The 22,769-nt window shown below is 42.3% G+C and overlaps 1 protein-coding gene across 6 annotated transcripts in view; it reads left to right on the forward strand.

Annotated features, from left to right (window-relative positions):
- Window positions 1–22,769, forward strand: part of PIEZO2 (piezo type mechanosensitive ion channel component 2) — a 737,984-nt gene that overhangs the window by 712,208 nt on the left and 3,007 nt on the right. For all 6 annotated transcript variants that reach the window (XM_077270184.1, XM_077270188.1, XM_077270185.1 and 3 more), the window contains 9 exons: window positions 68–282; window positions 372–530; window positions 8,779–8,926; window positions 10,590–10,778; window positions 11,461–11,553; window positions 17,204–17,376; window positions 18,078–18,194; window positions 21,584–21,663; window positions 21,776–21,953. In XM_077270184.1, coding sequence (XP_077126299.1) covers window positions 68–282; window positions 372–530; window positions 8,779–8,926; window positions 10,590–10,778; window positions 11,461–11,553; window positions 17,204–17,376; window positions 18,078–18,194; window positions 21,584–21,663; window positions 21,776–21,953 — 1,352 coding nt within the window. The remainder of the gene's footprint in view (window positions 1–67; window positions 283–371; window positions 531–8,778; window positions 8,927–10,589; window positions 10,779–11,460; window positions 11,554–17,203; window positions 17,377–18,077; window positions 18,195–21,583; window positions 21,664–21,775; window positions 21,954–22,769) is intronic.

Here is a 22,769-nt window from a genome sequence, read left to right on the forward strand (position 1 = left end):
AACTTTTCTATGATAAAGAAAACCTACATTTTTTGGAATGCAACTAATACCAAATCTGTATTTTTAGAAACATTCGGCTGCTGCAGACATTACTTCCTCTCTGTCAGAAGACCAGGTACCAGAAGCATTCTTGGTGATGGTTCTAATACAGTTTGGCACAATGGTTGTCGACCGTGCTCTCTATCTTAGAAAAACTGTGATGGGAAAAGTCATATTTCAGGTTATCCTGGTGTTTGGTATCCATTTTTGGATGTTCTTCATTTTACCTGGAGTAACAGAAAGGTAAATTACTACTCAAGTGTGTGTTCATGGGATGTTGTCACTAGTCATCAATCAGTTCACCATCTTGTTCTTTTGCTTGTGTTTTTCAGGAAGTTCAGCCAGAACACTGTTGCACAGCTATGGTATTTTGTGAAGTGCATCTATTTTGGACTATCAGCTTATCAGATCCGCTGCGGATACCCAACACGTGTTCTTGGAAACTTTCTCACAAAAAGTTATAACTATGTCAATTTGTTCTTATTTCAAGGGTAAGTAGCCATATAGTAAATGTAATATAGTTATTATTTAGTGCCTTCAAACAGGGAACCTCCATTCAGTGTGACATCCACATGAGACTTAAGACCCACGGTGCCATTTGTTTCCCAGATATGCAACACAAATGCACCTGCCAATCCACATGATATAAAATAAAACAAGATTCATTGAGCCAGAGCAATTTCTTTCATTGTTCCATGCTCACTGTAGGTGCTTTGGTGGTGAACAGATGGCAGCATGGGCATGTTACTGATCTGCAGCTGCGCAGCCCCATACGCAGCAATGCGCATGTTTAGCATTACTGTCTAATTCTTAGTGCAGACTTAGACTGCACAGTCTTAAAATGCACTAAATTAATCATAGTGGCTAAAGCTCTGATAAATCTGTCACATGTTTAAACGCTCAAAATTTGCGTAATCTAGAATCAGAATTATAGCGAAGGAAGTTAGGCCTTGGCCTTTCTGATGTTTCTGCAACAATAGCAAGTATTGTCTGGATTATTAGGACCATGATTGGCTAATTGTGAGGCCAGAAGTGTATGTAGGTTTTCTGGCACCTAGGGCAAGAATTCAGTTTGGCGCCCTTGCCCCCCAAGCACAAATGCGATTTGCACACTTAGTCCCATGCTGACGACCTGCTCGCCCTAATTCAATGTTTAGTGAGAAACTGAGAGAAGCAGGAAGAAAAGCTCGTTGTCACTTGACGGTAAGTATGAAAACAGCATATGCTTGAAGTGCCCATGTTATGACTGCTGGAACCTGCAGAGCTGAATCCTGACAGTGAGTATATTACACGCTGTTAGGATTGGCTACAGGACTTCATTTTATAATTAAAGGGCTTGTCCAGGTTTGAGATGAAAGTCTGCAGTCACTATAGGTGGCTGCAGGCTTCTGAATCCTCACAGCGCATACACTGCACACTTTTAGTATTCTCCCTTGCAAAAGTATGAGATTTGCATACTGCTGTCCATATTTCGACTAGACATGCCCGGCCTCGCTCAATGCATTTTCCTTAAGTGAAGCCACACATGTCTAGTCAGCATGTCACCACATGTATGAAAATCGCCGGTACCAGAGAATCATGACAGCTTGCAGTGTGCACTGTGAGAATTCAGAAGCCTGCCATCACATAGAATGACTGCAGACTCTTCACAAACTTGGACATCCCCTTTATTGCTCCTAACATAAATAAAAATATGAGAATTAGTATCACAAAAAAATTTACATACAGGTGTCATGATCTCAATGGCAAGAGATCATAGCATCAGCATATATAGGAACTAGCTCTTGGAAGATGGAAACTGAGCTGACCATGAACTAAACCTAACGCACAACTAGCAGTGGCCGGGTAGCATGCCTACGTTGATTCTAGATGCCCAGCACCAGCCGGAGGACTAAATAAAACTAGCAGAGGAAAATATTAGTCCTAGCTCACCTCTAGAGAAATACCCCGAAAGGAGACAGAGGCCCCCCACATGTATTGGCGGTGAATCAAGATGAAATAACAAACGTAGTATGAAAATAGGTTTAGCAAATTTGAGGTCCACTTACTACATAGCAGAAGACAGAAAGGACACTTTCATGGTCAGCTAAAAACCCTATCAAAACACCATCCAGAAATTACTTTAAAACTCTGGCATTAACTCATAACACCAGAGTGGCAATTCCTGTTCACAAGAGCTTTCCAGACACAGTAACGAAACTACAGCTGTGAACTGGAACAAAAATGCAAAAACAAACATGGACAAGAGTCCAACTTATCTAGTAGTTGTCTAGGAGCAGGAACAAGCACAGAGAGGCTTCTGATAACATTGTTGACCGGCAAGCAACTAACAGAGCAGCAAGGTTATATAGCGACTCCCACATCTTGATGGGAACAGGTGAACAGAGAAGATGAAGACACCAATTCAATTCCACCAGTAGCCACCGGGGGAGCCCAGAATCCAAATTCACAACAGTACCCCCCCCTCAAGGAGGGGGCACCGAACCCTCACCAGAACCACCAGGGCGATCAGGATGGGCCCCATGAAAGGCACGAACCAGATCAGAGGCATGAACATCAGATGCATTCACCCAAGAATTATCCTCCTGGCCGTATCCCTTCCACTTGACCAGATACTGGAGTCTCCGTCTGGAAACACGAGAGTCTAAGATTTTCTCCACAACGTACTCCAACTCACCCTCAACCAACACCGGAGCAGGAGGCTCAACGGAAGGCACAACCGGTACCTCATACCTGCGCAATAATGACCGATGAAAAACGTTATGAATAGAAAAGGATGCAGGGAGGTCCAAACGGAAGGAAACAGGGTTAAGAATCTCCAATATCTTATACGGGCCGATGAACCGAGGCTTAAACTTAGGAGAAGAGACCCTCATAGGGACAAAACGAGAAGACAACCACACCAAGTCCCCAACACGAAGACGAGGACCAACACGACGACGGCGGTTAGCAAAAAGCTGAGTCTTCTCCTGGGACAACCTCAAATTGTCCACCACCTGCCCCCAGATCTGATGCAATCTCTCCACCACAGCATCCACTCCAGGACAATCCGAAGATTCCACCTGACCAGAGGAAAATCGAGGATGAAACCCCGAATTACAGAAAAACGGGGACACCAAAGTGGCAGAGCTGGCCCGATTATTGAGAGCGAACTCCGCCAATGGCAAAAAAGCAACCCAATCATCCTGGTCAGCAGACACAAAACACCTCAGATATGTCTCCAGGGTCTGATTAATCCGCTCAGTCTGGCCATTCGTCTGAGGATGGAAAGCGGACGAAAAAGATAAATCTATGCCCATCCTAGCACAGAATGCCCGCCAAAATCTAGACACGAATTGGGTCCCTCTGTCAGAAACGATATTCTCAGGAATACCATGCAAACGAACAACATTTTGAAAAAACAGAGGAACCAACTCGGAAGAAGAAGGCAACTTGGGCAGAGGAACCAAATGGACCATCTTAGAGAAACGGTCACACACCACCCAGATGACAGACATCTTCTGAGAAACAGGCAAATCTGAAATAAAATCCATCGAGATGTGCGTCCAAGGCCTCTTAGGAATAGGCAAGGGCAACAACAATCCACTAGCCCGAGAACAACAAGGCTTGGCCCGAGCACAAACGTCACAAGACTGCACAAAGCCTCGCACATCTCGTGACAGGGAAGGCCACCAGAAGGACCTTGCCACCAAATCCCTGGTACCAAAAATGCCAGGATGACCTGCCAACGCAGAAGAATGAACCTCAGAGATGACTCTACTGGTCCAATCATCAGGAACAAACAGTTTATCAGGTGGGCAACGATCAGGTCTATCCGCCTGAAACTCCTGCAAGGCCCGCCGCAGGTCTGGAGAAACGGCTGACAATACCACTCCATCCTTAAGGATACCTGTGGGCTCAGAGTTACCAGGCGAGTCAGGCTCAAAACTCCTAGAAAGGGCATCCGCCTTAACATTCTTAGAACCCGGTAGGTATGACACCACAAAATTAAACCGAGAGAAAAATAATGACCAGCGCGCCTGTCTAGGATTCAGGCGCCTGGCGGTCTCAAGATAAACCAAATTTTTGTGGTCAGTTAATACCACCACCTGATGTCTGGCCCCCTCAAGCCAATGGCGCCACTCCTCAAAAGCCCACTTCATGGCCAAAAGCTCCCGATTCCCAACATCATAATTCCGCTCAGCGGGCGAAAATTTACGGGAAAAGAAGGCACAAGGCCTCATCACGGAGCAGTCAGAACTTTTCTGCGACAACACTGCCCCAGCTCCGATCTCAGAAGCGTCGACCTCAACCTGAAAAGGTAGAGCAACATCAGGCTGACGCAACACAGGGGCAGAGGAAAAACGGCGCTTAAGCTCCCGAAAGGCCTCCACAGCATCAGGGGACCAATCAGCAACATCAGCACCCTTCTTAGTCAAATCGGTCAATGGCTTAGCAATATCCGAAAAACCAGCAATAAATCGACGATAAAAGTTAGCAAAGCCCAAAAATTTCTGAAGACTCTTAAGAGAAGAGGGCTGCGTCCAATCACAAATAGCTTGAACCTTGACAGGATCCATTTCAATGGAAGAGGGGGAAAAAATATATCCCAAAAAGGAAATCCTCTGTACCCCAAAAACACACTTAGAACCCTTCACACACAAAGAATTAGACCGCAAAACCTGAAAAACCCTCCTGACTTGCTGGACATGAGAGTCCCAGTCATCCGAAAAAATCAGAATATCATCCAGATACACAATCATAAATTTATCCAAATAATCGCGAAAAATATCATGCATAAAGGACTGGAAAACTGACGGAGCATTTGAAAGACCAAAAGGCATCACTAAATACTCAAAGTGGCCCTCGGGCGTATTAAATGCGGTTTTCCACTCATCCCCCTGCCTGATTCGCACCAAATTATACGCCCCACGAAGGTCAATCTTAGAGAACCACTTGGCCCCCTTTATGCGAGCAAACAAATCAGTCAGCAACGGCAATGGGTATTGATATTTAACAGTGATTTTATTCAAAAGCCGATAATCAATACATGGTCTCAAAGAGCCGTCTTTTTTTGACACAAAGAAAAAACCGGCTCCTAAGGGAGATGACGATGGACGAATATGTCCCTTTTCCAAGGACTCCTTTATATATTCACGCATAGCAGCATGTTCAGGCACAGACAGATTAAATAAACGACCCTTTGGGTATTTACTACCCGGGATTAAATCTATGGCACAATCGCACTCTCGGTGCGGAGGTAACGAACCAAGCTTGGATTCTTCAAAGACGTCACGATAGTCAGACAGGAACTCAGGAATTTCAGAGGGAATAGATGATGAAATGGAAACCACAGGTACATCCCCATGAGCCCCATTACATCCCCAGCTCAACACAGACATAGCTTTCCAGTCGAGGACTGGGTTGTGAGATTGCAGCCAAGGCAATCCTAGCACCAAATCATCATGTAGATTATACAGCACCAGAAAGCGAATAATCTCCTGGTGATCCGGATTAATACGCATAGTTACTTGTGTCCAGTATTGTGGATTATTAGCCAATGGGGTGGAGTCAATCCCCTTCAGAGGAATAGGAGTCTCCAAAGGCTCTAAATCATACCCACAGCGTTTGGCAAAGGACCAATCCATAAGACTCAAAGCGGCGCCAGAGTCGACATAGGCGTCCGTGGTAATAGATGACAAAGAGCAAATCAGGGTCACAGATAGAATAAACTTAGACGGTAAGGTGCAAATGGAAACAGATTTACCAAGCTTTTTAGTGCGCTTAGAGCATGCTGATATAACATGAGTAGAATCACCACAATAGAAACACAACCCATTTTTCCGTCTAAAATTCTGCCGCTCGCTTCGGGACAGAATTCTATCACACTGCATACTCTCTGGCGATTTCTCAGTGGACACCGCCAGATGGTGCACTGGTTTGCGCTCCCGCAAACGCCTATCGATCTGAATAGCCATTGTCATGGACTCATTCAGACCCGCAGGCACAGGGAACCCCACCATAACATCCTTAATGGCATCAGAGAGACCCTCTCTGAAAGTCGCCGCCAGGGCGCACTCATTCCACTGAGTAAGCACAGACCATTTACGGAATCTTTGGCAGTAAATTTCCGCTTCATCTTGCCCCTGAGATAGGGACATCAAAGTTTTTTCTGCCTGAAGCTCCAAATGAGGTTCGTCATAAAGCAACCCCAAGGCCAGAAAAAACGCATCCACATTGAGCAACGCAGGATCCCCTGGTGTCAATGAAAAAGCCCAGTCTTGAGGGTCGCCCCGGAGCAAGGAAATCACAATCCTGACCTGCTGTGCAGGATCTCCGGCAGAGCGAGACCTCAGGGACAAAAATAATTTGCAATTATTTCGAAAATTCTGAAACCCAGATCTATTCCCCGAGAAAAATTCCGGCAAAGGAATTCTCGGCTCAGATACAGGTGCATGACAAACAAAATCTTGCAAATTTTGTACCTTCGTGGCGAGATTATTCAAACCTGCAGTTACACTCTGAAGATCCATTGCAAACAGGTGAACACAGAGCCATTCAAAGGAGAGAAAAAAAAAAAAAAAAAATTTCAGCAGACTACTTATTTCACTCCTTTCTCAGCCAAGGATTTTAACCCTTTAGTGGGCCGGTCAAACTGTCATGATCTCAATGGCAAGAGATCATAGCATCAGCATATATAGGAACTAGCTCTTGGAAGATGGAAACTGAGCTGACCATGAACTAAACCTAACGCACAACTAGCAGTGGCCGGGTAGCATGCCTACGTTGATTCTAGATGCCCAGCACCAGCCGGAGGACTAAATAAAACTAGCAGAGGAAAATATTAGTCCTAGCTCACCTCTAGAGAAATACCCCGAAAGGAGACAGAGGCCCCCCACATGTATTGGCGGTGAATCAAGATGAAATAACAAACGTAGTATGAAAATAGGTTTAGCAAATTTGAGGTCCACTTACTACATAGCAGAAGACAGAAAGGACACTTTCATGGTCAGCTAAAAACCCTATCAAAACACCATCCAGAAATTACTTTAAAACTCTGGCATTAACTCATAACACCAGAGTGGCAATTCCTGTTCACAAGAGCTTTCCAGACACAGTAACGAAACTACAGCTGTGAACTGGAACAAAAATGCAAAAACAAACATGGACAAGAGTCCAACTTATCTAGTAGTTGTCTAGGAGCAGGAACAAGCACAGAGAGGCTTCTGATAACATTGTTGACCGGCAAGCAACTAACAGAGCAGCAAGGTTATATAGCGACTCCCACATCTTGATGGGAACAGGTGAACAGAGAAGATGAAGACACCAATTCAATTCCACCAGTAGCCACCGGGGGAGCCCAGAATCCAAATTCACAACATACAGGTACCTGATAGATGATGTTGTCTTTGGAGCATTCTCTTTGTTTTCTTCTTCATCTTTTCCAGACTCCAAGATGCGTTTTCTTATCCACAGCTCCTCTCTGCAGACTTCCATCTTCTCTTGTCTCCTGCACAAAATATGACCCCCACACTCTCCCTCTTATGGTACATGCCATCCACTCTGCCCTCTCCTTTCCACCTGTCCCTTGTTTGCTCCCCAAACATGTGTCCTCAAATCTTCCGCCCGTTACACTAAATCTCCCCCAGCCCCATTACACTAAATACCCCCTCACAGTGAATCTCCCCCAGGCCCGTTACAGTAAATCTCCCACACACACAGTAAATATGTCCCACACACAATAAATACCTCCCACACACAGTAAATACTGCCCCACACACAGTAAATACTGCCCCATACACAGTAAATACACCCCACACACTCAGTAAATACTGCCCCATACACAGTAAATACACCCCACACAGTAAATATCTCCCCGACACAGTAAATACCAAATACCCCCTGACAGGAAATATCCCGCGCACACAGTAAATACCCCCAAAAGCAGTAAATACTCCCCAGCCCTGTTACACTAAATTCCCCCATCATCTTTGGTGTCTTCAGCTCCACTAATGTGGAGCACTTACCACTAATGTTCTCCGTGCCAGTGAATGACGTTAGCGGTGAGATCTCATGACTTGGTCACGCTGCTGACATTGTTCTGACCAGGCAGTCAGAGCTTCAGTTGTACTTGCATCTGAAAGAGTACAATTGATCACTGGGAACCAGCATGCTACAGCTTCTCTGAGTCGGCTGTCAGCTTGACAGCCGCTCAGAGAACTGCCAGCTCCCAGTCCAGGGGCAGCAGAATGCAGCCTCCGGGGGAGACACTTTGGCCCCCCTGCTGGCTGTGCCCGGGGCACATGCCCCAGCTGCCCCCCCCCCCCCCCAGATATGCCACTGTGTGAGGTTTGGGGACTTGACATGCTCTTTTTTTAACCAAATGGGAATCGGTTACACATTTGTGTCAGGTTTGACCACTAAGAAAAGGTTGCTTTGTGTTGCTTGCCGCATGTGGGCAAAAACTACGTCCACTATTATGGCCAATTGCCACACAGTTTTGTCTCGCAATCTAGTGGGTAGATAAAGCTTCACATGCACTGCCACCACACTACCACTGCACAATTTGACTATACACTAAATCTGGTGTCTTAATTTCATCCCGTTACTTGAAAATTGTGAAAATTTCAAATATGAAGTAGACTGAACATTTCAGAGATATGCAACTCATGTCTACCCAGGAATGTGCTTCACAATGTGTTTGCGATCAGCTACTAATTCTGCCATACAGTTCTAATGATGTGTGATCTTTTTCCTCAGCTTTCGCCTGGTGCCATTTTTAACTGAGCTGAGAGCTGTCATGGATTGGGTATGGACTGACACTACACTCAGTCTTTCCAGCTGGATCTGTGTGGAGGATATTTATGCTCACATATTTATACTGAAATGCTGGCGTGAGTCAGAAAAGGTAAAGAATGTACAGTCATTATGTTGGAATTTTAAAAGAAACATAGCTTATGGTTCAATTTCAGCCCAAAGAATAGAATGTTTCTGAGCTTTGTATAAATGAAGGTGTTATTAGCTTCAGACAACCTGTTGTTACATGCTCCATTTAGTCCCCCAGATGTAAACTCTGAAAGCTGACAGGCGGGTACTGATAGGAAGACTCTACAGTCTGCATTCTGTGTCTTTGTTTTTTATGGAAAACATGCCTATACATAATCACCTCTCTTATGGCAATAGATGAATGCAGGTGCCAGAAACTCACAATCAGAACAATTCATGGCGTTGTCCTGGTCTGTAATATTGATGGCCTATCCTTAGGACAGGCCATCTGTATCAGAATGTTGGCAGTCCCAACAATCGGCACCCATAAAATATTGGCTTATAGTGCCCCAGTTAGTTATAGGGCCCAATAGGTTATTTTTTAAGACTGGGACATGTTCTCATCTCCTGGAAGAAAACAAATTAAATGTCAGCAAACTGCTGCTCATTCTAGTCTTTGAAAACTATTACAGAGCAGCTCCAACTATCCACAAAGATCAGCAGAAGTCACGGTCATACCTACCGTAAAAGTAGAATATGCAACCCACTGATATGTAGTACGTGGTAAGAGGGGGTCCAGTATGGAAATGCTTGCCTTCACACAGTCATAAAGTAGTTTAAAGTTGTAGTTGGATCCAAAAATTAATTCATAGTCATAAATTAGTTGAATCCTAAAATATTTTTTTACAGCAACAGCATGGGGAATCCTTCTGTATACAGAGTTAGGTTAAGTGTATGAGATCTATAGAAGTCTCATTCTCGTTGTGCTTTTCTTCGCACTGCTTAAACTGACCTGTAGAAACAAGTTCATTTCTCTTGAGAATACACTGAATTTTATGTGCATTCCGCTGCAGAAAATGACTTAAAAAAGCATGTAATCCACATGATTGTATAAATAAAGTTTTGTAAAAGCCAAATTTCTTGGAACTATCAAAAACAAAGCTTTATTTAATACATATGACATATCAAGAAGAGACAAAAACCACAGCAGCCAAATCAAGATAAAAACATGTAAAATGCAGTCAAAAGTGGAATGGAAAAAACACAAGATCCCTAATCTACCTAATAGGTGCAGAAATACTGCAGAAAATCTGCAACATCAAAAGTTCACCAAATCCTAAAGTGTTGTACACATGATCAGTAAATTTCCTTAAGTAATTGCAGTGCGTTTTTTTTTTACAGCATGTCAATTCTTTGTGTAAGGGTCTGCCAAATGGCACCTCCACAGTTCAGCTGTTTTCAGCTCCTGCAGCAGCCAAAGGTACACAGTGTACAGAGCTGGAACGGCACGGCTTCGTACACTGTGTAGTGGCCAGTGTCGATCATTTGTCCTATTGAAGTGTATGGGAACTGTGCTGCAGTAAATGGAGCTGTGTTTTCCAGCTCTGTACACTGTGTGTATCCGGCCTCTGTTGGAGTTGCAAACAGCTGATTGTTGGTGCCATTTGTTGAACCACCACTGATCTGATATTAATGGCTTATCCTAAAGATGGGTTATCAATATCTAAGTACTGGACAACCCCCTTTAAGTGTATTTGTGGCTCCAAATGACTGTTAATTACTGTATTCACATTCCTTCTCTGCAGAGGTATCCACAGCCACGGGGTCAGAAGAAAAAAAAAGCAGTCAAGTATGGAATGGGTGGCATGATCATAGTACTTTTGATATGCATAGTTTGGTTCCCTTTGCTTTTCATGTCTTTAATAAAGTCAGTGGCCGGCGTGACAAACAAGCCACTGGATGTGTCCATTAAAATATCTCTGGGAGGTTTCCAGGTAAGCCTGATCATTTATTAATGAGTTTATTTAAAGAGACTGTGTCATCAGAAAATGAGCTGTTCTTTGAAAGCGGTTTTTATGTGAAATACATTTTGATTATGTTTATATTTTAATTTTAAAAATAACTACTATATGTTCTAAAAAAGAAATCAGAAATCTTACAATTTTAACATTGGCTAAGCCTAACCCTGGACTCAAATTTTCTGTTCTGTTCATCAGCCACATGGACATAGGCATTAATAGATTGGCTCGGACCCACTGACTTTTACAGAAGGGTAGATCCTGTGTTATCTGCTGGGCATAGAGGCATTTATTGTAATACTGTCTGTAATGATATTGACTGATGAAAAATCAGCTGTACAGAACAGTGTCCAGTGTAAAATATGTAATATTTCTGAATGTTATTATATAGGGGATGATATGGAAAACTAAAAAAAAATGTAACAATGTTTTTAAAAAAATATATAATATAAAAATATTGGCTTGTGTTGTAGTTGCAAACAAACTAAACATATTTTTTCATAAATAGTAACAAGAGAATCCAAATCAATATCAGGACGAAAATAACTCTTATTTTATGCAACAAGGGCTGTAGATCATTGTTTGGATCAATGTTCCTTATAATCTTGCCAGTGAAGTAAAGGCGACATGAATTTATGGATTATTTTTTGTTTTGCAGCCTATTTTTACTATGAGTGCTCAACAGAACCAGCTAAAAGACATAGATGCAGCATTATACCGTTCATTTGAAAAAAGTTTAAGTGGGGACACAGTAAGTAAACATTGCTCTCAATTCTTCGACTGTGTACAAAAATGACTTAAGGTACCGTCACACTCAGCAACTTTGCAAAGAGAACGACAACAATCCGTAACGTTGCAGCGTCCTGGATAGCGATCTCGTTGTGTTTGACACGCAGCAACGATCTGGATCCCGCTGTGCCATCGCTGGTCGGAGCTAGAAATCCAGAACTTTATTTAGTCGCCAGGTCGGCGTGTATCGTCATGTTTGACATCAAAAGCAACGACGCCAGCAACGAGCATAGGGGGCGTCACAGCGTCTCCTTCGAGCCAGTCGGTACACTCCGGCTGTTTGACATGGAGCTAACAACCAGCGAGAACGAGAAGTGAGTCGCCGTTACGTCACAGGATCGCTCCTGCATCGTTCTGGAGTTGCTGTGTTTGACGTCTCTACAGCGACCTAAACAGCGACGCTCCAGCGATCTAGTTTAGGTCGGCTCGTTGTCTATATCGCCGCAGCGTCGCTGAGTGTGACGGTACCTTTAGTGAAAAGAAACATATGCAATCAAAGCTGTGAGTCGCTAAACCAATTGTCATAATACTCTCACTTAGGGCTTATGCAGACAACCGTAATAATGGGACGAGTGATCGCACTCGTCCTCATGTTACTCAATGAGGCAGTGCACATGCCCTACAGTGTCTGTCCTAGGAAAAAATCTCAGCATGCCACAGTTGGATCCAATATCTGATTTTCATGGACTGACTGATTGGAGAAGATGGAGAATTTTTTCTCCATCTTTTACTTATCCAAGAAAATCAGGTCACACTGTGATCAAACTTTAATTAGCGTTTTATCAGAGCATGATTTGCATATTCAGCCCGATTCAGCTGAGATACTATATGCTCGTATGACCCTAGTCTAAAGCTGTAGCATGAAATGTGATCCGTGACAGCGTCCCAGAGCCACAGGTTTATTAGAGTTTCTTTTTTATTCTAAAAACATTTAAACATCCGATCATAGCTCCATTTTTCTAAGATGGAGCTCCAATTGTCGATATAGAGCTGAAGTGGTTTCAAGTGTCTTTGCCTGAAATGCAATACCATACACTGACATCCATATGTATACAGCTGCGTGTCTAGTACAGCAGTGAAGGGCTGTGGCGATCCAGTGAGTATTGCTTCTGCTTTGTTTGCTTACACGGGAAGGGTCCAAGGCAGGGCGAGACATACCATTGGTGTAACCTGTGCAATGGGCCCAAGAGGTGAGGTGGCCTATTTCCACCTCTAAAGCTAGTGGAATTGGGCATTATAATGAGCTGTTGGGCTGCAAAGGGCCCATATACTGTTCTTACTCAAGGGCCCTTTTTTGCCTGTGTCTTCACCTGACTCCCAGGGATGAGACATCCATCAATCACATATCAATAGCTCATCTAGTGTATAATACCAGAAAAACCCTCAGTTCTACAATCTTGGTTGATTGCAGCTGACAACTGGGTGTAATTATTAAATACAGTTTAATGTAGCCTCTGTTAATTTCGATAATAACTCTGGTTATAGTAAGTGAGCCTGCAAAGAATTTTAATGTATGCTTGTGTGAAGAGAAATAGTAACAGAAAAAACTGTGATTCAGATGTTATATAAAATTAAAACCGCAAAGGACTAATTTACTTTAAAAAGCTACTTCCAGGCAATCCATTCTGAATCTTAGGACCATGAAAAGTTCAAGAGGGGCATTTTAAATATATATATATATATGTATGGTTAAAAATATATATGGATAATGGGTAAGATCAAATTAAAAAAACATACCACGGATAGGTTTACCAAATAATTATTCAGATTTCGATTTTCCCCTACAGAGCCTATTTTAGTCGTTTCCCAGACATACTAGATTCTTTATGTACTGAGGTTCCCTCTGCATCGGAGCAAATAATAACAAGTAATAACAGGAACAGGAGCTTTTCTGTTTGGCCATAGTCCCACGTCCGTTTTTCTATTCGTGTTTTTTATGTATCCATTATAGTTTCTGTGGCTGTTCAGATGCCCTTGTTTTTTTGGGGGACAAACAGTTGGAAAAAGCCCCCAAGACACGTCCAAGACACATCAAAGATCAAACTCACCTATTCAAATCAAAGGGCCTATAAAAAAGTGGTCAGCACACGCATTCCATTTGTGTGTTATCTAGGTGCTGGTAAATGGGAGAAGCTTGGAAATTGTAATAATTTTAATGAGAAAAATTGGTAAAACATTGATGGTAAAAATGGATAGTCAGATCAAACACTGATGAAAATCTGATCCAAAGACAGATGCTTGAATGGGTCTTTAAAGTAATAGATGCCTATTATTTCCGCATTGCAATCATTTGGTGTAAGTTTTATTCACATTAAAATAAAGATGAATTTTATATAACTCAAAACTGTAAAAGTGAAAGTTCTGCCTTTGTTCAAATCTGCTCTGTTGTTTCTGCTTTTCTGAGCCATCATAAGAGTTGAATTATGAAATCATAGCAGTGCCAGATCAATCATATGAAGGCCACCAGTGGCACCTGGCAGAGTATGTTGATTACAATGGGGACTGTCTGGTATTTGTCTTAATATCTGTTATATTACCAACAAATTACCAAAGCAGGCAGCACTTTTTTGCAGTGAAACCTTGAACTTAGATATGAACTAAATGCTACAGTATTACTGAATTTTCAAAAACCATTCATGTCAGAGACATGTCAGAAACTATTATAAGTTCGAAGTCTGTGTACTCAGGCCACCATAAATTTTGAGAACGAAGATGCAGAAGCACCAAATATAGCTCTTCTGCAAGACTCAGAGAGACCTCATAGAGTTTCAGTTGTCTTCTCTAAGAAAACAGTTCTCAGTTGAGTGAATATTCTTTCTTTTTGGCAATTTGTAGAGGTGCACCGTTTTTTAAAAAAAAGCTGTTTAATAGCTGCCGAGGACCGAACCACACGGGAAACTAGTTGAACAGATGGGTCCCCAGTGAGTTCTACCTGTTCACTCCAATTGATTGATAGGTCTCTCCATAAAAACACATGCAGGGAAAGTCCTGTCACTCCAAGGCAGTGGGCGGGAAGAAGCCACTGGGGACTTGTGTCCAAACTGAAGAAAAGGACAGCGCCACACCGGATAGTGAAAAGCAGCTCACATATTTATTCTGCCTCCTGCGGCAACGTTTCGGTTCGAAGACCTTTGTCAAGCCCAGTACACAGCATTTCAACCACCATTATATACCCATAAGCCCTCCCCTTTAATTAACCATCTACCAATAGAAATACAATAGAAAAACATACATAACACAGTTCACATATACACATATAAAAAACAATTGTACATGAGTAGTAATCATTGCACCACCCCTTCTAACATAGATCAACTAACCCTGATTCCTCTTTTGCATACATCTTATTACCAAAACACAGAGATGAAATCCCAGTACATAGAATGTAAACAAACCGTAATCCCAACTGCGCATGTCGCTGGCAAGATTCTGCTCATAGGACGCAAAGTCCCACATATTAGTGCGCATGTCCATAGGGCTCATAGATCCGGAGATATCCTTGCGCACACATATCTTTTCAGTCAATGTCCGCAGTGGGGAAGCAGATCAATAGTGTGCATGTCCGGAACTCCTCCTCAACACTCCTGCATTCAGCACCGATACATAGCAAAACAATGATGCGTATGTCTGAAATCACAAATCATATCTCCAGATAACAGAACGATGTTATGCATGTCCAGAAAGCCTTCTTCAATCCTCCATATATATGGTAATGGCACATATGACTTAAATAATCACACCTTTAAATATGTCCTTAATGCTGTGTTGAAACCTATGATAGAATATAATATACCTAAAAGGGAAAGCACATCCCTCCCAATCGTTTAATAATATATACATCACGATATGCAAATGAACAATCACATTTACATATTACATTATAGTGCCCTAGAATATTAATAATTTAACTCTAAATATAAACAAAAGCAAGAAAAACACAGCATCATGACGAACATAACAGCATTACCAAATAGATGTGGGAGACTGGCTGGGATTCCACGCATGGGAGACTGGCTGGGAATCCTTGGCATGACATGGGGGACATGGTGGCGTGGATGACTAAGTTGAGATATGGCTCTATTTGATTATGCTGTTATGTTCGTCATGATGCTGTGTTTTTCTTGCTTTTGTTTATATTTAGAGTTAAATGATTAATATTCTAGGGCACTATAATGTAATATGTAAATGTGATTGTTCATTTGCATATCGTGATGTATATATTATTAAACGATTGGGAGGGATGTGCTTTCCCTTTTAGGTATATTATATTCTATTATAGGTTTCAGCACAGCATTAAGGACATATTTAAAGGTGTGATTATTTAAGTCATATGTGCCATTACCATATATATGGAGGATTGAAGAAGGCTTTCTGGACATGCATAACATCGTTCTATCTGTTATCTGGAGATACGATTTGTGATTTCAGACATACGCATCATTGTTTTGCTATGTATCGGCGCTGAATGCAGGAGTGTTGAGGAGGAGTTCCGGACATGCGAACTATTGATCTGCTTCCCCACTGCGGACATTGACTGAAAAGATATGTGTGCGCAAGGATATCTCCGGATCTATGAGCCCTATGGACATGCGCACTAATATGTGGGACTGTGCCTCCTATGAGCAGAATCTTGCCGGCGACATGCGCAGTTGGGATTACTATTCGGACTGGGGAGGTGTCTGCTGGATCTGTGTAGTGTGATACATATCACATGGGGATGATGCGGTCACATGACCTGTAACCTGGCGATATGATTGGATGATATCCTTCATGAACACGCCTGTGGGAGTATCTGGATACTATGGTAACCGCCAAAGCATTGCTCCGATAGGTGGGATACGGTTTGTTTACATTCTATGTACTGGGATTTCATCTCTGTGTTTTGGTAATAAGATGTATGCAAAAGAGGAATCAGGGTTAGTTGATCTATGTTAGAAGGGGTGGTGCAATGATTACTACTCATGTACAATTTGTTTTTTATATGTGTATATGTGAACTGTGTTATGTATGTTTTTCTATTGTATTTCTATTGGTAGATGGTTAATTAAAGGGGAGGGCTTGGTATATGGGTATATAATGGTGGTTGAAATGCTGTGTACTGGGCTTGACAAAGGTCTTCGGACCGAAACTTTGCCGCAGGAGGCAGAATAAATATGTGAGCTGCTTTTCACTATCCGGTGTGGCTCTGTCCTTTTCTTCAGTTTGGATTTGGATGCTCTATCTGGGATGGACCCCCTGGTGAGGACGTGCGCCCTGATGTCCATAGAGACTATATAATTATAGGGTGCGGCTTTACTGCTTTTTTTGTAACTTGCACTGGGGACCTGTGTGTCCGACTAGTGTCCAGGACAGCTTGGTCCCCAGCAGCTATTAATCTGTGTTTTTCTCCGGCATTCCGCAGCTTTTCTGACTTAAACATGTATGGCTAAAATCATACAGCCAACAGCTGATACATGCTGATACAATCAGGTTCCCTTTAAAACTCTGACATATCTTTAGGAAATTTTAATGTTTTGTATCAGATTAGGAAAAATGTGCAATATATTGTACATTTCAACTTATCATTTTGGTTTTTAATGTAACACTTATTAAACTATAATATTTTCTTACAGTCGGCACTCCAATTTCTGGAAAATTACGGAAGAGAAGACATTACCATTGCAGAATTAGAGGGGAATTCAAATTCTTTATGGACCATTAGCCCTCCAAGTAGAAACTCAATGATTCAAAGTCTTGAAAATGTGAAACATGACTTTACGCTTGTTATCTCTTGGACCATTCAGAGGTAAGTAAAACTAAACATGTGCCCACATTTAGGGTACCGTCTCACAGTGGCACTTTGGTCGCTACGACGGCACGATCTGTGACACTCCAGCGTCGCTCCATTATCGCTCCAGCGTCGTAGACTGCGGTCACACTTCGCAATGCACGGCGCTGGAGCGATAATTTTATGACATATTTGCGATGTAGAAGCCGTTGGTTACTGTGCGCACATCGTATACAATATCGTGCACACCTTTGTTACACGATGCGATCATGCCGCCACAGCGGGACACTTGACGACGAAAGAAAGTTTCAAACGATCTGCTACGACGTACGATTCTCAGCGGGGTCCCTGATCGCAGTAGCGTGTCAGACACAGCGAGATCGTAAGTATATCGCTGGAACGTCACGGATCGTGCCGTCGTAGCGACCAAAGTGCCACTGTGAGACGGTACCCTTAGGTATATTTGTGTAGAATTGTCTGTTTAGTTCAGAATGAGTATGAGCTATAACATAAGATGTGTATTATAAATGTAGATTTTTCTGGGTTTAGCCGCATTGTGAGGTGGTTTCTCTTTATGTGAACATCTGAAGACTGCAGAATCAGAAGCAGTTATAACTCTAATCAGAACAGATGTAGAAGCCATGATCAGATTGTGGGAGAATTGATCTCCACTGATACAGTAAGCAGTAACACAGTTTATTTTTAATACACCAATTTAGAAATATGAGCCTTGGCGCTAAATCAGAAATCACCGGTGAGAAGCTGACTGTTTCTTTGTCAAATGTAACACGACTAGCACTTGCGGAGATGATGATGTCAGATGATTCAAAAACAGTGTAAGTATGACAAAAAACAACATATTCTAAGGATGGTTTTCAAATATTTATGGCATTTCACATAAAAAAACATTTGATGCAGTAGCACTGAAATATTTGAACATATTAAAGGAGCTTTACCAGGACAGATTTAAGAAAGGCCCACTACTATACATGTAAAATGTATATTCCCTCTCACTTCTATGCTGATATATTAATCTGCAGTTACATACCCAATAGCTGATCAAAGAGCCAGATGATAATGCCCCCTTCTGACTCCTGTCAGGTACAGTGTTATGGTGCTAACCATGTGTGGACTCAATTAACCAACTACAACAACATCCACAAACTATCTGGCTTGAATATTGGCTTCTGGAATATGTTCATGTACATATTATTATCGTTGTTGTTTTTTTAAAGCACCCTTAATTCCAGGGTGCAGTACATGTCAAAAGGGGTTACTCACATAACATATGTATAAAAAAATTGTAAGTAAACAGACAGTCAAACACACTAGGATAGGGATTTGCAGGTGTTTTTGAATAGATAGGTTTTCAGATTCTGTTTAAAGGTATTAAATGGGGGAGATAATCAGGCGTTAGTTGTAGAGGATGGTGGATGCCCGGAAGAAGTCTACTAGGCGATTGGGTGAGGAACATACAATAGCAGAGCACAGAAGGAGATCTTGTAAAGACCGGTGATTACATGTAAGGCCGTATCGGAAGATTAGTTTGGAGATATATGGAGGGGATGGAGATATATGGAGGGGACAGATTATGAAAGGCTTTGTAAATTGTTGTTAGTAGTTTAAACTTGATTCACTGGGAGATTGGAGCTCAGTGAAGGGATAAGCAGAGGAGAAGTGGGGGGGAAAGGTGGATTAATCAGGCAGCAGTATTAAGGAAAACTGGAGAGGTGTGAGAGTCAGGAGGCCACAGGCCACAAAGGAATATGTTGCAGTAGTCAATGCAAGTGATGGTGAGTTCATTTTAGTACACTTAGGGTTGAGGAAAGGTCAAATTATGGAAATATTTTTGAGTTGGAAGCAGGAGGTGGTAATGGCTTGCATATGGCATTAAAAGACAAGGCGATGTCAAGGGTTAAACCAAGGCAGCAGACCTAAGGTACAGGGGAAAGAATTATGTCATTTAGGGTTCGCTTACATCTGCATATATAAACTTGCAGAGATTCTCAGCCAGAAAAGTCAGTGTTTTTTCTCACCTAGCATCTGTATTTCACGTGATTACTATGTGAGTGTGCATTTTTTCTCACCTACCATCTGTATGACATCAGTATGCAATGCGTTTTGAACATCACATTTTACATACGGTTATCTGTGACTTCAAGCTAGTTTTCTATCTAACTAATAAAGCACTCTTACATATGAAGATATAAACAGATAGATAGATGTGAGTGATATATGTAATCAGTGCTTTGCCTGTTTAGTCTTCTGTACTTGTTTTTAGCTAATAAATAAATGAAAAAAATTGGCTGGGTGTTCACCTTATTTTAAATAATGAGCTTAGGGAAAGCAGACAGCTGTGAGTTGGTCTTAATAGTATGGGAAGGGTACAATATCCTTGCATCTTCCAGACTATTAATATCAGCTAACAGCTGTCTGCTTAGCCTTAAAAAGGGATACCCAAAAAAAACAATGATGTGGGGTCCCCTCTATTTTTAATAACCAGCAAAGACTAAACAGACAACTTAGACTGATATTAATAGGCTTGCACCCATTGACTTGCATTGGTGGATCTCAGTCTACCGATTTTACTCGGCTATACGTAGCATGCTGCGATTTTTTCCGCACACAAATTCTAGGTGAGAAAAAACTCGCAGATGAACACTGCCTCATTAAATAACATTGATGCAAGTGCAATGTGATCTTTTTTTCACATTGCACTCGCCAATTTTATATGCAGATATGAGCGAACCCTTATAGTGATAAAAAGGTCTGGTAGGGGGGCTGATTTAGATGACGGAAGGATCATGAGTTCAAATTTGTCCTCATTTGAGTGTCATCAGTGTATTGATGATACTGGAAGCTATGGGACTTTATGAGTTGTCCCAGGCTGAAAGTATAGATGAGAAGAGTAGGGGTCCAAGGCAGGGCCTTTAGGTACACCATCTGAGAGACGGAAAGATGAGGAAGTAGTATGGGTATGGGAGATGCTAAATGTGTGGTTAATGGGTTATGAGGGGATCCAGGAGAGAGCAAGGTCTTTTGATGTTGATGGAAGAGAGAATCTGTCGTAGGAGAGAATAGTCACCTTTGTCAATGACAGAGGACAGGTCTAGAAGGAGGAATATAGAATTTTGTCTGTTAGCTTTGGTGGTTACTAAGTCATTGGTTACTTTGGCTAAGGTGGTTTCAGTAGAGTGGTGGTGACAGAAGCCAGATTGTAGGTTGTTGAAAAGTGAGTTAGATGAGAGGTGGAAGGAAAGTTAAATGTGGAATTGTTTGAAGAATTTGGAGGCAAACAGTACTAGGCATATGGGGCGATACCTGGACATAGAGGATGTGGCAAAGGATGGCTTCTTCAGGATTGGTGTAATTGTTCCGTGTTTGAAAACAGAAGGGAACACACCAGAGTTAAATGATAGGTCAAAGAGATGGCTTAGGGCTGGGATAATCTTGCTGGTGAAGATAGGGAGGAGGTGGGATGGTATCAAATGCACAAGTGGTGAAGTGTGATTTGGAGAGAAAATTAGTTTTTCTTGAGTGATGGTGGGTAAAAAGGTTATGGAGGAGGGGCTTTGGTCTGTTATACAGAGGGGTTGTAATGCTTGTACATTGCAGCCCTGTTTGATGTGGTTGTTCTTGTTTTGGAAGTGTTTGTCAAAGTCTTCTGCAGAAATGAGGGAGGTCTGAGGTGGCAAGGGTGGATGGAGGAGGGAATGAAAAGTGCTGAATAACTGTTTAGGGTTTGGGGATAAAAAGGATATGACAGTTGTGAGGTATTCCTTGTTTAGCAGAGGCGAGGGCCAGCTTGAATGTGCAAATTACTTGTCTCCAAGTGGTAAAGTCCTCCTTTCAGTATATTTTATTCCAGCACCAATCAACAACCTGTGACACTTGCTGCAGCTTTTTTGTGAGGTTGGTGTGCCAGGGTTTTCTACTGACTTGTCTTCTTCTGCTGTGTTTGAGAGGGCCAACTGAGTCAGTAGCCGATACCTGCGTGTCGTTGACAATATATACCTGACAGTTTTACAGCACAAAAGACTTACAACAAAAGGCTTTGGCATTTAATTTCAAGTGCATTTATCTTTATAGAACAAAGATGTCTGCCCCTTTCTAGTCTTTGTGCCATATATTAGGACCAGTTATTGTTTTACATATTTGGCAGAGTTGGTTGGTGTCAATGGTGTAAATAATATTTTCTGTTGTGTGTTATTTTTTGCTATGCTAGAATGCTTGAACACATCTATCCATGGTATATCAAAGCGCCAAGTGATTCTACAGCAAAGACCATAATGCAGCTACTCCATAGTAAGTTTTGTCTTCTGTGAAAAGTACATTTCAGATTGAAAGCAAATGATAAAAGTCATATGCAACATAAAAACACAGATGTTTTCATGCCCAATGTTTCTTCTGTTAACAGACCAACAATATGCAAATATTACTGTCTCTCTTGAGAGAAATGGTACTGGTGAATTTGCTCGAGAGTGGTGGGTCCTTAATCAGATTAAGAAGCATTCTTCAAGCAACACTGGCTTAGAACTATTTATTTTCAGTGATAAAGTCAGCCCTCCTAGCCTTGGATTTTTAGCTGGTTATGGGTAAGAATCTTCAGATTCATAAAAGAGTTAGGAAATTGTGTGTGTGTGTACAGTAAATCCCCTTCATCATCAGTTCACATAGTTACAGTTTTTGATCCCTACTTTTCTTCTGATAAATTTCATAACAAATCATCACATATGAGAACAAGAGGAGAAATGATCCAGCTTAAAGGGACCCTGTCACTCCCAAAATCGAAGATGAGCTAAGCCCACCGGCATCAGGAGCTTATCTACGGCATTCTGTAATGCTGTAGATAAGCCCCCAATGTATCCTAAAAGATGAGAAGAAGAGGTTAGATTATACTCACCCAGGGGCGGTCCCGCTGCAGTCCGGTCCGATAGGTGTCGCGGTCCGGTCCGGGGCCTCCCATCTTCATAGGATGACGTCCTCTTTTTGTCTTCACGCTGCGGCTCCGGCGCAGGCGTACTTTGTCTGCCCTGTTGAGGGCAGAGAAAAGTACTGCAGTGCGCAGGCGCCGGGAAAGGTCAGAGAGGCCCGGCGCCTGCGCACTGCAGTGCTTTGCTCTGCCCTCAACAGGGCAGACAAAGTACGCCTGCACCAGAGCCGCAGCGTGAAGACAAGAAGAGGACGTCATCGTAAAAAGATGGGAGGCCCATCGGATCGGACCGCCCCTGGGTGAGTATAATCTAACCTCTTTTTCCTCATCTTTCAGGGTACATCGGGGGCTTATCTACAGCATTACAGAATGCTGTAGATAAGCCCCTGATGGCGGTGGGCTTAGCTCAACTTCCATTTTGGGGGTGACGGGTTCCCTTTAAGGCGGAGGCAGCTCAAACCAGCATAGAAAGGGTTGT

Source organism: Ranitomeya variabilis, chromosome 6, assembly GCF_051348905.1.
Source record: "Ranitomeya variabilis isolate aRanVar5 chromosome 6, aRanVar5.hap1, whole genome shotgun sequence".
Taxonomy (NCBI): Eukaryota; Metazoa; Chordata; class Amphibia; order Anura; family Dendrobatidae; genus Ranitomeya; species Ranitomeya variabilis.